Source organism: Pholcus phalangioides, unplaced genomic scaffold, assembly GCF_987345545.1.
Source record: "Pholcus phalangioides strain wild (caught in Gottingen) unplaced genomic scaffold, Ppha-v1.0 ptg000029l_1, whole genome shotgun sequence".
Classification (NCBI taxonomy): Eukaryota; Metazoa; Arthropoda; class Arachnida; order Araneae; family Pholcidae; genus Pholcus; species Pholcus phalangioides.
This window is the reverse complement of record NW_028301619.1, coordinates 2813281-2833837: the sequence shown is the minus strand read 5'-3', so window position 1 is coordinate 2833837 and position 20557 is coordinate 2813281. Positions and strand designations below refer to the sequence as shown.

The window sequence follows — 20557 nt, the reverse complement described above, 5'->3', positions numbered from 1 at the left end:
TACACGTAGTTGACTGGCTCAGCCATATCTCGGCAACGGCATAAATCTAGCGGGAGAGTCCGTGGTGCGGCAAAAGTTACCAAATGATGATCAAATTTTATTTTTAAATACAGTACATACTGTACGTTAACTTTGCTAATCTAAACTCATTAATACAGGATGTGTACAATTAAATTAAATGTTTTTTCGCTGTCTAAAGCAACGGTGGCCAACCCGCGATACGCGTGACACAAATGGCATGCCATGGTGTCGGGATTAGTATGCGAAGGCTTTCTTCAAGCAATTATTTTTGATTTTCAAGAAATTCTGTTTAATTTTTCAATCCAAGTAATTCTCTCCAATTTTCGATCTTTTTCTTATGAGCGAAAAAAGTCTTGAGGGCCATCAAACCCCTATTTCGGTATGGTATTCCTTAACAATGAATTATTAATTTCTTATTCGATGTATTTTTGTTTCGCTTTTCACCTTGAAAACACTAATGTAGAGGTGGCAACGCCAGGGAAACATTTCAGGGTGAGGACCAGGGTTTCTGGACGACCCGTGTGTACCAAATTCCAGGGAGTCCGCATGAGGGAGACATGCATTGTAGATCCATGAATTTCCAAAGTAGCTTAGCACCCCCCCCCCCTGAGCCTCTAGGTTCTAGGTTTCGGTACAAAGTTTGCCCCTCGTGGTATACGTAAGATGAACTTTTATCGATACGCATGTACGATTTGCGTTGCGGTAATCGAATTTACAATTTAAAAAAAATTCTCAGTCAAAAAGTTACTAAAAAGACATTTCCACCTAAACCAGAGAGTACGGTTTAATTAAACTGAAAGATGAGTAATTATGTTCTATTAAAACGGGTCACATGGCGTAGGTGTTTTAATTTTTATAGTGGCACGCGCATCGAAAATGGCCTTAATTGTGACATGGCTAGAAAAAATAATTGGTCATCCTTGGAATAAGTTTTAAAGCAGAGGTGCCGCAGAATGGTGGCTCTGACAAATGTTTTTCGAAGAGATCCTTTAGTACACTGCTCTGGGGGGCCGCGGATAAGCGTTGAATAGGGAAAAGAGGTGCCGCGGGTAGAAAAAGAGTAGGGTTTTATGAACCCCTGATATAAAGCTTTAACCACCTATCCGAAATCTATGAAACTTTGGGAACTTTTTAACCCTCTAAGGTTCAACTCCATAAAAAAAGTATTAAATTAAAAAAGAACTGACGTTGGTTTCTCTCTTGGAATATTTTTAATTGAAACAATATATATAAGCACAACAATTTAATTATATAGAGTGGATTTTTTAATTAGCTAAAATGGTTAATTTGGGCAAAATATACACAGTTTGTCTTAATTTTAATGTCACCTATAAAAGGATGAAATCTTGCTTAGTATAAAGTCGAATAGTTCTTACCTTTAATTTCATTTCCAGTTCCTTCAATTTGGTGCGATTTTATAAATCTTTGAACATGTAAACTTTCAGCAGCTCTCTAAAGGTCACCAAAAAGCAATCAATCTTTTTAGATAAAAAATTTGAGGAATTTGTGGTAAATATAAACCTTAACAACGTATATGAAGATAATAATATTTGTAATAAATACAAACGATTCCATGATATTATTACGTTGAATAAAAACCTATGGGAAACAAAAAAACCGATAAAACGAAAAAGTGATAAAAATTGGATCAATAAACATTTAATAAATAAAATAAATATCAAAGAAAAACTCTACAAAAAACACAAAAAATACCCCCATGTTAAGTATTATAAAGATACATATAAAAATTTCGAGAAAGCTCTGAAACAAGAGATCAAGATAGTGAAAAACGAATACTACAGGAAAAAGTTTTTAAATTGTAACAATGATATTCGTAAACAATGGCAATTTATAAACCAAACTATAACGAATAAAAATAGGAAAATTACCCTGCCAGATACAACAAACCACAAACAATTGGCTGAAAACTTTAATGCTGATTTTATAAATCGAAACTTAGATAGTGAGGATTCTAATATAAGTGCTTCTCGAAACTGTGATAGCAATGCATCGATATCTTCAATGATGATATCTGGCATTGGAAACAATGATTTACACAAGATAATATCTGAACTAAATGAACATAAAGCGACAGGATATGATGGTATAACAGTAAAAATGATCAAAATCATAGCCAGATATCATAATGACTTGTTACTATACCTAATAAATACTTCACTAATAAAAGGAATTTTCTATCCTGAGCTCAAAGTTTCCATCGTGTACCAAATTTTTAAAAAAGGTGATAAAAACCTTTTAGCAAATTATAGACCTATTTCAGCACTCCCGGTTTTTTCAAAAATAGTTGAGAAAAGTATGAAAACAAAATTGATTAGTTACTTGAAACGTATAAACTTCTTTGCTGAGAATCCATACGGTTTTCAAACAGGAAAAAGCACTGAAATGGCAATCGCAAAAGTGAATGAATATCTAAACCAGAGCTTCAACAATAATAATTATTGTTGTTGTTATATAAAAATAGCGCAAACTCTCTCTCTCTCTCTGCCTACAACGATAATTTAATAAATGTCTATAACAATATTTTTTGTAGGTCCCTACAGTATCGTTATAGACAGGTTTTACTGTATATTCAAATATACAAGATACTATAGTCCGTTTCAGGTTAACTTTGCAGTGGAGAGGAAGCTACGAGGGAACCTCATCACTCGTTGCTATGGCAATAAAAGCCTCTTAACCAATGTATCGATGCGCGGCCTGGGTAAGGTATGGACGATTTCTAGGATACCGCGAAAATGTCGTTGTGGTTGCTATAGATTTTTGGATAATAGTAACCAATATTTTTTCTAATTTAAAAATTTCAAACGAAGAAACATCGGTTCAAAACGATATTTTTCCTTTCTTTTTCACAAAATCATTAAAAAAAATTGAAATATTCTGTATAAATGATCATCATAAAACTCCGATTTATGGGAACTTTATTTTGCGGCGGTGGGAATTTGTTAGTGTTAGTAGACATCCATGCCCGAACCGAATTCAAACCGAGACCTGCACAGTGAGAGGCTAGTTCCCTAACCACTCGACTGCCCATTCCTGTTGTAGCGCCAATCGCAGCTCCTTATCGTTGCTGGCGATCGGTGACATGCTGCAAAGCGTCTCCCTAGAGCAGCAGTTCTCAACCTTTTTTGACTCGCGGAGCCCTTTTTAATAAAAAATTTCTATGGCGGAACCCTGTGGGCATATTGTTTCTATTTATTTGTCAAACATACTGATTTATTTTTTATGATTATAAATTATTATTTTTTTTCAAATTTACTGTTTTTTAATTTTCCTCAAGCGGCCGTGGTGCCCCCGGAGCACCGGTTGAGACCCGCTACCCTAGAGGGTCCCACACGTGTTCGATTGGATTTAGATCCGGGGACCCTTGCCGGCCAATCGATGCGTTGAATATCCTCTCTCCAACAGCTCTGCGGCAGTCACTGTACGATGTCGTCCATGAAGTGGAACCGAGGACTCGTAGTACAGAGACTCACGTGAGGAAGGAGAACTTCTTCACGTGGAGCCCTCACGCTCGCTAATGGCTCGAAATAGAGCCAGTCACGAGCATTAAACTTCTGATTCTGTTGAGGAAGGAGAACCTCAGTACAGTAGCGGACACAGTGATGGTAACCTTGTCAAGCAAAATTTCCCTCGAAAATTTCCCTTTTGACTAAATTTTTCCCACACATTCCGAAAATTGTCCTGTCATCCATCGGTGGAAATATGCAGTCAAGTATTTTACACTAGAAAAGCATTGTTTTGCATTTATATATTTTTTTCAAAAAAAATTATTTTGTTTGATGAACTCTCAAAATTTCCCACAAACGCCAAGAAATTTCCCATGTGGACCAATTATGGCCAATTTTTCCCACGAGTTACCATCACTGAACGGGCACCAGTGACTGAACCCAAGGTTTCTAGAATATATAAGGTTAGCTATTAGCAAGCGTGCGCTTCAGAATGAAACTCGTTTCGACGTCACCAGATTCCTCACGTGTCCCACTCAAAAGGGAGCATAAAGTAAAAAATTGTTGGTTTTTTTAATGATTTTTTCGGATAGTGTTCACGCTCAGAACTTCATTTTTTTTGAGAGGATGCCACAAAAACCGTTTATGGTCAAGATATTTAATATATTTACCCCGATAATAACCGTGATCATGCAGCTGAAGATGGTTTGAATGGTCTTTCAGCTTTAAAGCGCAACTGTGAGTCAGTTTCCGTTTTCAAAAAGAGAAAAAAGTTGCCACTGCAAGCAGCAGAAATTACTATAGTCGATCGTCATCACGTTGAATCCCGATGTTTCGTGAAAAAAAATTTCATTCCGCAAGTAAAAGAGCAAATTCTCCGAATTACGAATGCTAATTTAGCAACTTTGTCGAATAACGAGCGTTAAATCGGCAATGTCGCCAAATAACGAGTGTTAAACCGCCTATATCGCCAAATAAATCATTGGTGATTTCCCATTCACAAATACGACCCCCTTAACTTCAGACCAATATCTATTACTTCGTCTAGTTGTAAGATTTTCGAACATGTTATAGCAAAGGAAATCCACGCTGATTTAGATAACTTTTTCTTTCCCAACCAACACACGGCTTCAGACGATCCCTTTCTACTTCATCCGAAAAAAAACTGTCCCTTTTCATCCATAATCTTTCCAAAGCCATTGATAACAAGTTACAAACCAATATCATCATCTTGAATTTTTCCGAAGCCTATGATGAAGTTCCTCACAATAGACTCCTTAAACTTTCAGATCTTGGTCTTAATGTACAATTGCTCAAAAGAGATAATTGCTCAAAATTATATGCAATTTGTTCATTTTAAAGTCATGACTCACCTTTTGCCACTGTAAATTCAGGTACTCCTCAAGGTGCGGTCCTCTCGCCTTTATTGTTTTTAATATATATAAATAATCTTCCTGAAACCCTCAATTACACCACTAGATTTGGACCACAAGTCCGATCAAGAAACTCTCCAACGTAATCTTGTTTCCATCTCAGACTGGTGCTCATTTTGGCATATGCCTATTAACCTATCTAAGGCCGGTATTACACTATAAAAGTTTGATAAGATCCCTTTTATAAAACTCAAAAAATCCAACCAATAAAGCTCATAGGTTACATTCGAGCAAATGCAACTGATAATCTTATTGGTTGAATTTTTCAAGTTTTATAAAATGACTTTTAGAAAACTTTTATAGTGTAATGTCGGCTTAAAACAGTTTTCATGAGAGCTACTCGTCAAATCCTCGAATTCTCATACTCGATCAGTAACGTAACCATATCCCAAGTTTCTCAATTTAAATGTCTGGGTGTCATAATCTCGGCTGACCTCTCTCCGTTGGAATAATTACACTGAAGAGCCAAATAAAACTGGTACACCTGCCTAATATCGTGTAGGGCCCCCGCGAGCACGCAGAAGTGCCGCAACACGACGTGGCATGGACTCGACTAATGTCTGAAGTAGTGCTTGAGGTAATTGACACCACGAATCCTGCAGGGCTGTCCATAAATCCGTAAGAGTAAGAGGGGGTGGAGATCTCTTCTGAACAGCACGTTGCAAGGCATCCCAGATATGTTCAATAATGTTCATGGCTGGGGATTTTGGTGGCCAGCGGAAGTGTCTAAAGTCAGAAGAGTGTTCCTGGAGCCACTTTGTAGCAATTCTGGACGTGTGGGGTGTCGCATTGTCCTGCTGAAATTGTCCAAGTCCGTCGGAATGCACAATGGACATGAATGGGTGCAGGTGATCAGACAGGATGCTTACGTACCTGTCAGAGTCGTATCTAGACGTATCAGGGGTCCCATATCACGCCAACTGCACACGCCCCATACCATCACAGAGCCTCCACCAGCTTGAACAGTCCCCTGTTGACATGTAGGGTCCATGGATTCATGAGGTTGTCTCCATACCCGTACACGTCCATCAGCTCGAAGCAATTGGAACCGAGACTCGTCAGACCAGGCAACGTGTTTCCAGTCCTCAACAGTCCAATGTCGGTGTTGTCGGGCCCAGGCGAGGCGTAAAAGCTTTGTGTCGTGCAGTCATCAAGGGTACACGAGTGGGCCTTCGGCTCCGAAAGCCCATATCGATGATGTTTCGTTGAATGGTTCGCACGCTGACACTTGTTGATGGCCCAGCATTGAAATCTGCAGCAATTTGCGGAAGGGTTGCGCGTCTGTCACGTTTAATGATTCTCGTCAGTCGTCCCGTTCTTGCATGATCTTTTTCCGGCCGCAGCGATGTCGTAGATTTAATTTTTTACCGGATTCCCGATATTCGCGGTACACTCGTGAAATGGTCGTACGTGAAAATCCAAATTTCATCGCTACCTCGGAGATGCTATGTCCCATCTCTCGTGCGCCGACTATAACACCACGTTCAAACTAACTTAAATCTCGATAACCTGCCATTGTAGCAGCAGTAACCGATCTAACAACTATACCAGACACTTGTTGTGTTATATAGGCGTTGCCGACCACAGCGCCGTACTCTGATTGGTTCCATATCTCTTTATTTGCATACGCATGCTTGTACCAGTTTTTTTTTGGCTCTTCAGTTTATATCGATTATGTCTACCAGAGAAATGTCTCAAAAAACTTTTTTCCTTCTCCGCAACCTCAAACATTCTACTCGTGACATCCGACTTCTCTCTACCAAGCTTATATTTCTCCCGTTCTTTCTTATACAGCTGGTGTCTGGGACCCCACACCTCTAGTAACATCGACAAACTTGAATCTATCCAAAATAAATCCGCCTGCTTTATTCACGACTACTGGCCATTTTTTAGTTCCGTTTCCGATCTTAAACGCTAACTTAATCTCCACCCATTCACTACTCACCGACTTATCTCCCGCTTAGCCATGCTTAACAAGATTATTCATGGTCATTTAAATTTCTATGCTTCCGGTATTCTGACTAAGCCTTCCAACGTTTCCAATAGACTTGACGACCCCAAAAAATTAAAACCTATTTTTGCCTCTACAGATTGATTTAAATTCATTTTCTTTCCTAATACCATAGTTGAATGGAACAAGCTCCCCTTTACTATTGTGAACTCCTCTCCAATTTCTTGTCAAATGTTACAAAACATCTGTGTAGATCGGAAAACAATATTGCGTAAATAAATAAAATAAATAAATAAATAACGAGTGGTGAATCGCCAAACATCGAGTTCAATCTCCCTAAATTCTCTCCCATTTTGCAACAATTTCCTTCCGAGTATAAAAAAATTGAAAACCTATAGAAAATTTTTAGCCTATTCAAACTGCTGCTGTGCTGCTGTTCCAGACAGCAAAAAGTGTGTCATCTTAAATAGACTAGTGTGACAAATTTTATGACAGGCCGCTCTTTCAAACAAGGTGTCAAAAGCCTTGAAACACCAAAAACAAAACAAGATGAAAAGATGTTTGATAACAAAAGGCAGTGCAGTTGTTTTATTTCGAAAAGAGATGGGGGTAACGGAAATATTCTCGTAAGTGAATTTCGCTGCTGCAATTTATAGATATCTGTTCCAAAACTGCTCCGAAATGGACTGTCACTTCCCACCCCTGCATAATCAATTTTGAAAGGGTTATTACTCCTTAATTATGGATCAAATTTCAAACACTTTTCCGTGTTAGTTTTTGACAAGGAATTCATGTGTATAATTATTTTGAGTGGTCAATATTATCCACCCTGTATAGCCATATTTGATTCTGAAATATACTAGAAGTTGTACTTTCTTAAATACGAAAGAAAAATTGAGAAAGAGGAAATTAGTATAATGGGGTTCTTTTTGGTCATGCATATTCAAATATACACTGGTCCATGGAGTGTTAAAAATAATGGATCATCCTCTAGCCCGGGGGGCCCATCCCCCTTATATGACAATAAACCTGTGTTGTGCATGGTGCACTCACAAGCTATGCTGTTTAAAGTGTATAATGTCCCCCATGTGAATGTTTTGTCAACATAATTCACTACTGATATCACATATAAGATGGTGAATGTTTAACCTCCTAGCAGAAGTGGTATCACAGCCCTGAAAATTAATAAAAAGTTGAAAAACTATATCTGTTTTGCATTAAACAGAATTAAACTGGTCACAAATTCCATATTTCCATTTAAATTCTAGTTTGTACCGCTCGGCTACCGAAAACCACCTGAGATGTCCGCTGACGTTCCGGTTCGGGCCTGTTAAGTTCGATAAGTCTGGCAGTCAGGGAGTGGCTGCCGAGGCCCACATAAAATCCGTTAACACCCGTGTGGGGATCCTGGAGCTTCGTCTTGTTACCTTCCTCTCCCGATCATAGGGTCCTGCAGATCGCTGGTGGAGATCACGCAGAGTCGTCGTCTATCTCAGTTAAAATGTGAAAATATAATTGTGAAATATTAATTTGTCATGAATGTTTTTGCGAATATAATTGTACAAGAAAATGCAATATTTTACCTTCATGCCGTCGGTGGGCCATGAACCAACTTGCGGTTAATAACATCATGAGAATTTCAAAGTGCAGTAGGCCGGCCTACTGTTGTAGACCCTGGCCAGGTCTCCCATGTGTACATTCTGTGTGTTGCCAATTTCTATATGTCAAAGTTACGTAATAGTGTTTTATTCCGTATAAATATGCAAATGAGATGTTATTTGTTAAAAGATTTACGTTAATTTCAGTACTGTCAGAACAAACCGGGAATGTACTATTAATAAAACGGTACACAAAAAGTGCAATAATAACTAGAAATAGATTTATTTGATTAATTATTACAAGAGAGTTGTTGGAATGACGGCCACTGGCGTTATTGCACAGTCTACAATCATGTAAACCGATTCCCGGACACGCTCGAAGATGCAGAACATTCCAGACCGCCGTGTGCTGAACATCGAGTTCAGCTGCAACCGCTCGTGTACTTGTCGACGGGAATCGGCAAACCGTTGCGGCAGTTTCTTCCATTTGAGGAGTGCGTACATCGCGTGATCTCCCTGCATCTCTCGCCGTGGTAGGTGGAAGGTTCCCGTCTTCCGTGGTAGTCGATCGATCGTGGCGAAGGTGGTATGGTGCAGACAACGCATCATCGGATATTGCTGTTGGTGCATCCGCTGTGCTAAGCGTCCATTGCCATCTGTTCGACCGTAAATCAGATGCATATCAGCGTATTCCTCGTTCGTGTAATCAGCCATCACGATACTCATTGAAACAGAAAACTAACTGCTTACCACCGCAATAGCGCTGATTTAAGTCGTCTGCAGTGCATGATTCTACCCCAGCGCATGCATTTTCACAACGCTGTTTACGTCAGATATGGTGAGCGAACCCATTCAAAGATCAACTGACATTCATCTTTTGTCTCCTCTGAACTCAGAGCCTGCATGCGTTTTTTGTGATTTTCACCCTCTCAACGTGGTTTGTGACACCATGTTCCATTGCAATTTTTTTTCGTCTTGATACGTACTAACAACCCTCTGAGTTTGTTGATCCATTAGTAGAACACCCTGTAGAATCAAAGGCAACATTATCTAGCCAGAGGCCACAGCACTAACCCCTGCTAGGCATTTTTCTGGTTCTTGTGTGACATCAAACTTGTTTGTTTAAAAAAAACTCAAGCATTTTAGAGGAAGTCAGTCGCATGATAAATTCATCCAGTGAATTGTTTTCTGAGTGTTCAAAATTTTGAATGTCCTTGACGAAAAACTCTATGACCAAATAAGTCATCATGTAACCCAACTATGAATTAACAACACTGATAAATGAAAGAAAAAAAAAATTATTTTTCACTGAGGATTTCTTAAATAAATCAAAGTATGGTTTCTCCCAGAATTTTTTATTTCTGCAAACATGATTCAATTCCTATTATTGATAAAAGCTGAGATAGAATTTTGATATAGAAATTAGTACAAATTTGAAAAGAGTCTAAAATCCTACAAAATACTTTTATTTTAAAGGTGTCATGAAATATTCATGAATTTTAACACTTGAATAGACACAAGTAAGAACTGAATCATCAAACTTAGTTTTCAGTTTTCCATGCTTAAATATGCCTTATAATTTATCATTTATTTAGTGTGTATTCATGTTTTTTGTTTTGTTTTTTATTTCAGGACATCAAAGTTCCCATTATATTTGTCATCGGTAAGAAAACTGAAAACACTTTTTTTTTACGGAATCACTTCTTGACTATTCATGTTGCATAAACTTTGTTGGAATTATTAAGTAAATTACAAATTTTTTCGTAGGATTAATTGAAACTTTTACAGTATAGTAGAAAAAAAGAAATATAAATAATCAGACACACACACACTCAAGTCTTCTGGTGTATCATCAGTACAAGTTTTATAAGAAAGAAAAGAGAAAAATTACGCAAGAAAATTTTTTTGTCTTATCAAAAATATTTTCAGCCTTTGAAATTTAAAGATTTAGATTACTTTCTCTAGCTCAGTGTTCTTCAACCGCTGGTCCATGGGAATTTCTTACCGGTCCACGAAACATTTCGCCCAGTTCATGTAGCCACTACATAATTTTAGATTTCATAAATGAAATACAGTCTACATACTGTTTGTTTTTTTTCCAGTCTGCAAATTATTTCTCATGTTTGTCTTTTTTTTGTATTTTAAATAAAATACAGTCTATACCTACTGCTAATGTATTTTGCTGGCCTGCAAATTATTCCTCCTGGTTATATATTTCTCTCTCACTGGCCCTCAAATTATTTCTCCTATTTCTGTATTTTTTTTGCAAGTCTTCAAATTATTTCTCATGATTTTTTTCCGGTCTAAAATTTTTTCTTCTATTTATTTTTTATATTTTTTTGCCAGTCCTCAAATTATTTCTCCTGTTTATGCATATTTTTTTGGTCCAGAAATTATCATATTATTTATGTATTTTTTGTCAGTTCGAAATTTTGTTCCCCCTAATTACATATTTTTTCCTAGTCTGCAATTTATTTCTCCTTTTTATGTATTTTTGCTAGTCCTCAAATAATTTCTTATTTTTATTTACTTTTTGTCGTTCTGCAAAATATTTCGTCCATTTCTCCCTTTTCGCAAAATTTTTCAACTATTTTCACCAGTCCGAGTAAAAAGGTTGAAGAACACTGCTCTAGCTAGTAGGTTAGTAAATTTATTTTATTGATGAAATATGGATTTTTTAAAGAGTTTTTAAAATTTCTTTAGCTATTTGTTTTAAAAATGACTCTGTTATAGGTGGTCCTGGTTCGGGCAAAGGAACGCAATGTTCAAAAATTGTGGAGAAGTTTGGCTTCACACACTTATCCACAGGAGATCTGCTGAGAATAGAATGTGCATCAGGATCAGAGAAAGGATGCAAACTCCTGGAAATTATGAAAGGGGGGCAGCTTGTGCCAAATGTAAATTTTCCTGTAATTTTTATTAAAATTTATGTACAAAATTTTTTTTGTTGGTCTTCAGGCCTTCATATTGCTCTCTCTCCCCTCCAAATATATAGGATGAAGTTCTTGATTTATTGAAGAATTCAATAAAAAAGAATTTGCCTAATTCTCAGGGATTTCTTATTGATGGATATCCAAGAGAAGTTGGCCAGGCAAAAGAATTTGAAGAACAAGTAAATACAATTATTCGAAATAAATTTTTTCCACAGAGTTATGGGTTTTTGAAAGTTAGTGGGCTAACATTTTTTGATTCAAAAATTTACATTCTTTCTTAGATTTGTCCTTGCTCAATTTTACTTTTTTTTGATGTGCCCGATGATATTATGAAAAATCGACTTCTGGAAAGAGGAAAAACCAGCGGAAGAGCTGATGACAACGAAGAGACCATAGCCAAGAGATTGAAAGTCTTTCATTCTCATACCACTCCAATATTGGATCTATATGCAGATAAAGTGAAAAAGGTATATTATTCTATTTATTGACTATTATTTTGTAGGATATTTGTTGTTATAAGAAAATGAACTTGAAATATTTTTTCCAGAAGAGATTTTTTCTCTCTTTACTGTTAATGATTTTATGTCAGTCAGTTTATTAGAGCATGAAGTTTCCCAGAAAAAAAATGCATTATAATAAAAATTTTTAGACTGCAATCAAAATGAAATTTCAGATATCTCACTTATAACGTTTTTTGAAAAACGTTATAAGCGGGATATCTGAAATTTCATATGAAGATATGTCATTAGCAGAAAAAATTAGCCAAAAAATGACCTCATCTTTCTGTGAAGCCAAAAAAAATAGATCATAAATAAGGCAAATTTAGCATTTGGATTTTTTTTTGGGACATATATGTTCCCTTAGCAGTCAAAGGGTTGAACAAGAAATATTAATGAAAGTTAATTAGAGTTGTGGGAACACGGAAATAAGTTGTACTAAGTGGGATCAACTGTGTTGTATGTTTATAATATCTCTGAAACTTTTATTATATTCAGTGTCATTTTAGCACATGAACCCACCAATGAGGTTAAATTTTTCTAGAGTAAGCATGTAAACTGGTAGTAGTAACTGGTAGTAAACTGAAAGTATTTTTTCGAGCCTCAGTAGGGACCTCAGCAAAGTCACTTAGCCCGGGGGGGGGGGGAGGGGGGGCATGATTCTCTTAAGACACCCTGCCCCAGAAAATATCTGTTTCTTTGATATCTTAGCTTTTTTCTCAGCCCATCTCTCTCTCTACCATCCCACCTGGGAGCCATTTGCTTTAGTTAAGAGAAGCTACTATTGTTGCCTATACTTCAGCACCTCATGCCACAGTGTGTGAAATAAGGAAGGCAGGGTCATGTCTGCAGTGGTGTAGATGAGCCTGAGCAGCATGGTGATAAGATGTTCATCTACCACAGTGAAGGTTGTGTTGTCAGGTCCCAGGTTCTAACCCAGGGAAGAATGTAAATAAGATATTTTCCCTAACAAGCTTAAGGCAACCACTGATAGAGATGGCATCTTCATTTCCAACCCAACGTGTAAATGGCAGTAAATTGCATACAACTATGTGACTGGAGTTGGTGTTTGGTGAAGAAGTGGTGTAGGTGGTAGCATGCTTGCCCGGTTTGCATAATATCCAGTAAATATCTGTTTCTTTGAGCCCTCATCATATTTTAAAAATATTTAAACTTATCTTCATAACAACCAAATTCAAGTTATGTAAAAACCAATTAAATTCAAATTTGTTTCATCCATTGCAAGATCCAAAAACTAAAAAAAGCCCTTTTCTTTAACCTCTTTACAATCAGAGACTATATTACAATCTATAATATTGCGTCGAAATGCCAGATGAATGAATTCATTCAAACTGACTATTTCTTCTTCAACCTTTTTTTTACCTCAACACAAAACTTATTGCAACCCTATGAAACAAAGTTGTGTGTGTGTTTTCCCTCTGTTCTCCTCAGCCTTTTCCTCGTTCTCCACAGCATCCTCCCGCCAATTTACCGTCTTTGTAGAGATGAGCGAATATTGATTCTGTACATAAGAGGACTTTTTTCTCTCAAAAAGTATCAGATATATATCGCATGCATTTAGCAAATTTTGATTGTTTATTCAGAAAAATATCGATATCAATGCTGGTGTCAAAATATTTACCATGCATAAATTTTGATTTACACACTGTTCGAATACTTGAAACAAGAAAATGCACGTACAGCAGAGCAATGAAATTCACATCTTTTTTCCATCTTTGCCATATCCTCCAACCCAAACCGTGATTCTCTATTGGCAACATAGGGACTGAGGCCCCCAATAATTTCTGAAAAAACAATGCAATGCACCTTCTCTCTCTCCTGCGTACGCACTTGAGTCCCATATATATGGGACAACCAGCAACTTTCAGCACCTCAATGTTTTCTTCAAGTCGGCACCTCTGATTGGCAAAGATAATATTGCCACTAATTCTTCAATGCATTATATTACATTGTGATTATAACACACTGCAAAAGTACTAGTTACTCACTTGTACACCCTATAAACTAACTCCTAACTACTATATTGTCCTAAAACATCAGATATTGTACTAATTATTCGCAAATGGTGACATCAAATGCTATTTAGCAATTAAATGCAGTAAAATAGAGCTATGACATCCCAACTAATGTGTCACAGTGATTTAGGGTGTCATTTGAGTACTGTGTTGTAAGATCCAGCCAAGTTGTAGATGTCATTCAAATTTTCCATTGTGCCTCAGACATTTGGTTTTGTATTACTAATACTATCACAATTTCAGTTTTGAGAAAAAACTAAAGGATTTGGAAAAAATAACGCATTGAGACTCACTTGAAGTCGCCTCAATAATCCGAATCATCACCTCTGTACATTTGGAAAAAACCCCAGAAAATTTAGATTTTGGTTTTATGTAAAAAGTGAGAACACCTTGCAAAATATTTACATACATAAAAATCTACCTGAACCTAGATGTTTTCATAAAGTTTGTGGTAGAGAAGATTTTATTCTTGTTTGATAAAATTATGGATCAAAGTTATTTACTTTGGACCTTCATAATCTTGCCGATTTTGTTCCTATTATGAAATGGGATCTGCAAGTCCATTTCAAACTGAAAAATAATTCACATTCATACAAAATATTTAACAATTTTTTTTTATCTTTCTATACTCCTGTGTGTCTGTGTTTAGTGATGCCCCACACACACACATATATATATATAATGTGTGTGTGTGTGTGTCTTTCTCAGAACTAATCCCTCTATTATATACTATACATGAAAGTAAAAAAAAAAACAAGTAAAAATCTACCCTACAAAACAAGTTTGTAGGTGAGGGTGAAAAATCAAGAGGCATTGTACTAATGCATCCTTATCTAATCATTCCTCTGTACTGTTCCTCCCCACCCTTGTTACTTTTTAAAAAAAAAAATTTTCCTTCACTTGCAAACCAGGCTACCAGGCCACCACATTTATCGCCTATACGTCTAATATAGATCATTCAAATTCATCGCCAGCTTCTTGTACAGGAAGTAGTTAAACTTCTTTGTTCACAGAAACATTGCAAGTAGTATTTCCCAATATGCATCTAGATGCGTGAATCACGCATCAAAATTCAATTTTACTCTTTCAAATTTTGTTGAAGAGTGAAAATACTCCTTGAAATTGTAAGTTTTTTTATAGAGTTATTTCTTTGTTTTTCACAAAAAGGTACTTTTTCCCTTACAAAAATACCCTTTAAAATTTTGGAGTTGCATGAAATTACTCTTCAAGATAATTTTTTCAGATAACACTGATTGCAAGATAGGAGACATATTTAAACTTAACAAGATCAGAGATTTCTGGTTGTGTTTTGGTTAAGTTTTCAGTTATTATTGGAAGCACTATAATTTCTGGTTCTCATCATTTATATGTTTAAAAAATTTTATTTTGAGGTAAGTTCTATTTAGTAGTTCTTATAGTGGAGGTGCTTTGTACTGTTTTGCATCTTGTTTTTTTTCCTTTTGCTACTGAAGAAAGAATTTCATAATGTTGTGAAGCATGTTTCCATGTAACTTTTCGATCTACATTTTGGGCTTTAGAATTTCATTACCCAAAAGGTAATCCCTTTCCAGTTAATACAATAGTCTCTCATTAATCTGGCACATATCAGACCAGGGTATGCCAGATTACCGAAATCACTGGATTATTGGAAGTTAGTTAAAAAAGATCCATTTAAATAATAGATTTATAATTAAGATTTAAATAATATAATCTTTGTGCATAAACATTCAGTGACATGTTTTCATCCTCTTTACTCAAAGAAAAGATGCTGAATTACTGAATGGGCTGGACTAGTCCACGGTCAGATTATTTAGAGTCTATTGTGCCAACTTAGTCACAAAATATGTGTTGTATGCTGTTATCGTTTGCTTCAGAATAGTTGTGCCATTCTTAACTTCATTTGCTCACTTTTCAAATCTGTAAAAAATACTGTTCAATGTTATTTCAGATTCATGCGACTGGAACACCTGAAGAAATATTTCTGCAAGTGATTACAGTTATACAAAATATTTAATATGTATTGAAACATTTAGACGACCATTTTCATTGTTTGCTGCTCTTAAATACTGAAATATGCCAAAAAAAACGTTTTTTTTTCTAGTGAAAACATCATATATGTTTTTTTTTTATTTTAGACAAAATTTAATTAAAATAATTAATGTAATTAAAATATTGTAAATTAAAATAAATAATAATATAAATTATTTTAATTAATGATTTGCTCAAATCATTTTAGTCATTTGAGCTACCAGTACAGTGGTTTTTGTGAGCTTGTAACACTGTCTGAATTATTGTTGCATAATTTTCCCTTAATGTTTTTGTGATATCACAATTAAATATTTATTTTCAGGATTGTTGTATATCAAGTCAAGTATTTATGCAAATTATTCATAAAAATATCTATTTCTATATGTAACAACCATAAGTTTTTTTAAGGATTGTTATTAATTTATAAATCAGTAATGTGCCTTAGAATGACTATTAATTAAATTATAATATCACATGAGTCTAGTCAAATCACAGTATTACTGTATGAGCATTTAAAAATGTATTAATTTTTAAAAGTTTTTTTTTTGTCTTTTTGTATTGTTTTGGAATTTGTTGACTATTTTAATTAAATTTATTTTGTTTTACATTCAAGATAAATGTGAATAGTGACTGTAACAGAGACATTATTGAAAACATGTAATGTAAACTGAGCTCAGAGATTCTTTATTTGCATATTTTTAGTTTTTGTTTTCTTTTACAGGTATCAAGTATCCCTTGCTTTATGTGATTTCGCTATAACATTATTTTTAAAAGTTGATTTTAGGAATTCCAACTTGTAAAATTTGACTTGGAGTTTAATTTTAATCCTGAGAATGAGCTTTCGAATTGAAGATATAACATAATTAAATACTTTGACGAGGAAATACATTGGATTTGATTATATAGCTGAGACAAATATGAGAGAGATTCTCAGATACAACTCACTAGATCTCACTGATGAGCAATGTTTGGTAACGCATTGACAATGCCATGAGAAATTTAATCGAAAAAAGTGATTTCAGTGAAACTAGAATTTTTATATTTGCGATAAATATGTGAAATTCTTTGTTTTTGCTACTGAAGTTTTCATAAAGAGACTAAAAACGCTACTTGTCAGCCAAATCTTGACTTTTTATTAAAAAAAGGTTATCAGCCTATCATACCAGACTGTTTAGGAAAGAAACCATGCGCACTTACTAGAATCAATCGGAAGTAGTGAAGACAGAAAAAATAGTAATTTAGTTCATTCATATTGCCTAAATTCACTAGATTTATTCATAAGTTTTAGTAATTAATTCATTAATGAAAGTTTCCAATTTTCTTAATCCTTCTGAAGAAAACCAACCCCCCCCCCCCAACTCCTATTTTTCCTATATTGAATTCAACTCACTTTACGAGATTTCATCTTATGCAACTATTTCGTACAATCAATTAATCACATACAGTGAGGGATGCCTGTACTTAAAATCAAATTTAAGGAAAATGCAAAGTCAGAAAATATATAAATTAATTCTTTAAATATTTTGAAGCATGTTGTGTGAAAATAAAGTGTACTTTTTTTAATGTAAGCAAGCCTTTTTTAACCATTTTGGTAGTTATGTTTTCATTTATGTTATTGATGTCTAAAACAGTATTCATGTGTTGCCTTAATTATATTGTTTCATTTGTGGGAAGTTCGTAGCATTCTCACCTAAAAAAGAGGTGAGTATACAAGCTCACTAACTTATTTTCAAACATAGTTTCAGAAAATTTTGCGTGAAGCATGTAGCAAGTTTTTTCACTCATTTTGAAAAATCCAGCTCAAAGTTTTCATTGATATTTGCCTCATTGTGTAAAACAAATGTTTTTGTTAACATTCTTTTCGTATAACATGATTGAATTGTAGTTTTTTTATTAAACTGTGAAATAACTTTTACTCTATTAGTTTTTCACTTAATATTTTTTCTAAATTACACAAGTGATAATTTTTAGTGGGTCATTTTAGTTCTAATTAAAGAATAAAAACAAAAAATAATTTTTTTTCAAAAAGTTATCTACTACACAATGAATTAATTAACTTGTACTTGTGAGTGCGTGAACGTTTTTCAGCACCATTCACTTACAATAAAAATAGAAAATACTGATTCAAATATATTGACTAATACATAATAATGAATATTTATTTTTTTACCACCACGAAAGCTATAATTTGTTTTATACATTTGTGTTAGGGAACGTTTTGTGAAAGCAGTGTTTTACTCCATAAGTGTAATGCAGTAAACATTTTTAAAAAAAGTAGTTGTCCTACATTTGTGCTGTCCTCTAGTAATGGTAAAGTAGTTAGTAGTTATATACAGCCTTTATATTTCAAAATACCAACACCCAACAACATATGTAAGAGGTGTGATGTCAAGAGGGTTGAAAAATTAGTGGTACTTTAAAGTACCCGTAGTTGAAAGGATTAAAATTCATTGTGTATGTTATGTGTTAAAAAATTATTTTGATTTTATACATTTTTTATAATTATTGAGAATACCAAAGATTATACAAAAGCATTTTTACAAATACCAAAGCATTTTGTTCTGATATGTGTCTGTTCTGCATTGTTCTGATTCTGTTTCTTTGAACATTGTCCGCATGAACTTGTTTGTCAGTGCTATTTCTATATCCTTCCAACATGTTTCATAATTCTATAATTGTGCAATGAAGTGCAATAAATGATTATATTTCAAAAAATATTATGTTGATAGAATAAATTTGTTTCAATTTTTTCCTCATAGAATTTATGCTTTGAGATAAGATTTAATTGCTAATTCCATAGGCCCTTGATGGAAAAGTTGTCTGAGAAGTAATGGCTGCTTGTTATGGTTATTTAGGAACTGAATTGGAAAAATCATAAAAAGTTGCTCTTTAAATGTTTTAATTTAATATTTTTCACTGTGAGCTTCCATCCCAAAAATGATTGTGGACAATAAATTTTATGTATTATAAGTTAATTCAACCTTTTATTTACTGATTATTTCATTTTAATGCTTATATCACTTGGATACAGCAAGGGTGCTTGATGGTAATTAATAGCATTGTGAAATGCATTTACATGAGTGGTTTGGAAATGTGTTTTTTTTTTCCATTAAGCATTTTAATTTTCTTAGTAGCTGTTGGAGGCCGTTTGGCTGTGCACGTGAACAAAAACTAGCAATTTTTGGTTCACTGGAAAATTTTTGGACTCTACTATAATGTATTTGGACGACTATAATATATTTGAACTCTACCATAAAAATATTTTTAAACATTATTTCTGTAGAAAAGACTGTCTAGGGACGAAGGACTGTCTACAATAAAAGTTCATTTTCTTCTCAACATTTCGTTACTGATAGTGGCTGGCATCATCAGGTGTCTAAGCTGCATTGAACTTGTATTACTTATTTCCATTGTAATACTTCTTTTTCCATCATTGCTTTTCCTCCAAGTTCACCCCTGCATAATATCCAGAAAGTGTCTTTTCTTTGCTGAAGCTAAGGTAGGCTGCAAAAGTTTTGACTTCAGAGTGTCACTCTCAGTGCGATCTTAATGCATGGGCTCACTCAGGCCTCAAGAGAAGATAGCCCTCTTAAAAATGAGGGGTGTAATGTGATAGGCCTCCTCGTGGTGCACCCTGGGTAATGCTAAATCTATCACACGTCATTGTCATCGCTTATTTGTGCTCATATCCTTCACTTTCAATAGCCCAGATTACATGTTTTTTTTCTACACATCTTGCAGTACTTGTCTTGCGTCTTGTTTTGTCCTGTACATGTTTATGCCTTTTGTATCCAACCCCTCATTGTGGACCCCGCTTAGGCGGGGAGGGGTCCTCCCAGACGGGGCGTTGCTTCTAGCGTATGCTCTGTCTGGGACGCTGTCTACCTGCGTGTTTGCCGTGCGTGGAGACCCGTAAGGCTGGAGATGGGGATCCTGGTTAGCCTGATGCGATAGCTTTGGCCTCGGATTCAGCCGAAACGGGAGGCTTGGATTAGTCCCGTCCTGGTCAATCGGCTGTGGTCGCCTCGGTGGCTGAAGGGGTTACACTACTGGGCAGGTAGAGGGGCCGGGCCTGCCGGACGTCGTTGAGGTTTGTTGGTGCTGCTTCACGACGATCTTGGATCTTGAACGCGTCTGCTCGCCTGCTTTTGTGGTGTATAGTTCCCACCTAACTTGACGTTGCTACTAACCTTCACCGGTTACGTGTGCGCGTCCCCTCGTAGGGCTCCATGGTGGGCATGGTGGGTGGGAGTGGAACAATACCCATTCAAATATGGGAAAAAATCAAAATGCACCAAAACGTCAAAGAACTGCTTCAAACCAAACACATGTCAATGTAACTGCTTCAAATTCATCAACTGTCTCATTTTTCTTTCTGCACTCTTCAGATGCCGAAAAACCGCTGGCCACCATTTTATCTATCACCATTTGTAATAGATAAAGCTCTCTATGGCACAGTTGGTACCTTAAAATCAGTGAAGGCCCTTCGTTCAGGAGACCTTCTCATCGAAACTAACACATCCAAACAAGCCGAACTCATTCAAAAGCTCACATCTCTCGGAGACATTCCAATAACGGTCAAAATTCATCCCACGT

The 20557-nt window shown here is 35.5% G+C and overlaps 1 protein-coding gene across 1 annotated transcript in view; it reads left to right on the top strand.

Moving 5' to 3' along the window:
• LOC149067584 (adenylate kinase isoenzyme 1-like) overlaps positions 1-18936 on the top strand; it is a 33292-nt gene extending 14356 nt beyond the window's left edge. The window contains exons 2-6 of the mRNA XM_089252455.1: positions 10100-10130; positions 11201-11364; positions 11463-11579; positions 11682-11867; positions 15882-18936. Coding sequence (XP_089108581.1) covers positions 10100-10130; positions 11201-11364; positions 11463-11579; positions 11682-11867; positions 15882-15947 — 564 coding nt within the window. The 3' untranslated portion in view covers positions 15948-18936. The remainder of the gene's footprint in view (positions 1-10099; positions 10131-11200; positions 11365-11462; positions 11580-11681; positions 11868-15881) is intronic.
• The last annotated feature ends 1621 nt before the right edge of the window (positions 18937-20557 follow it).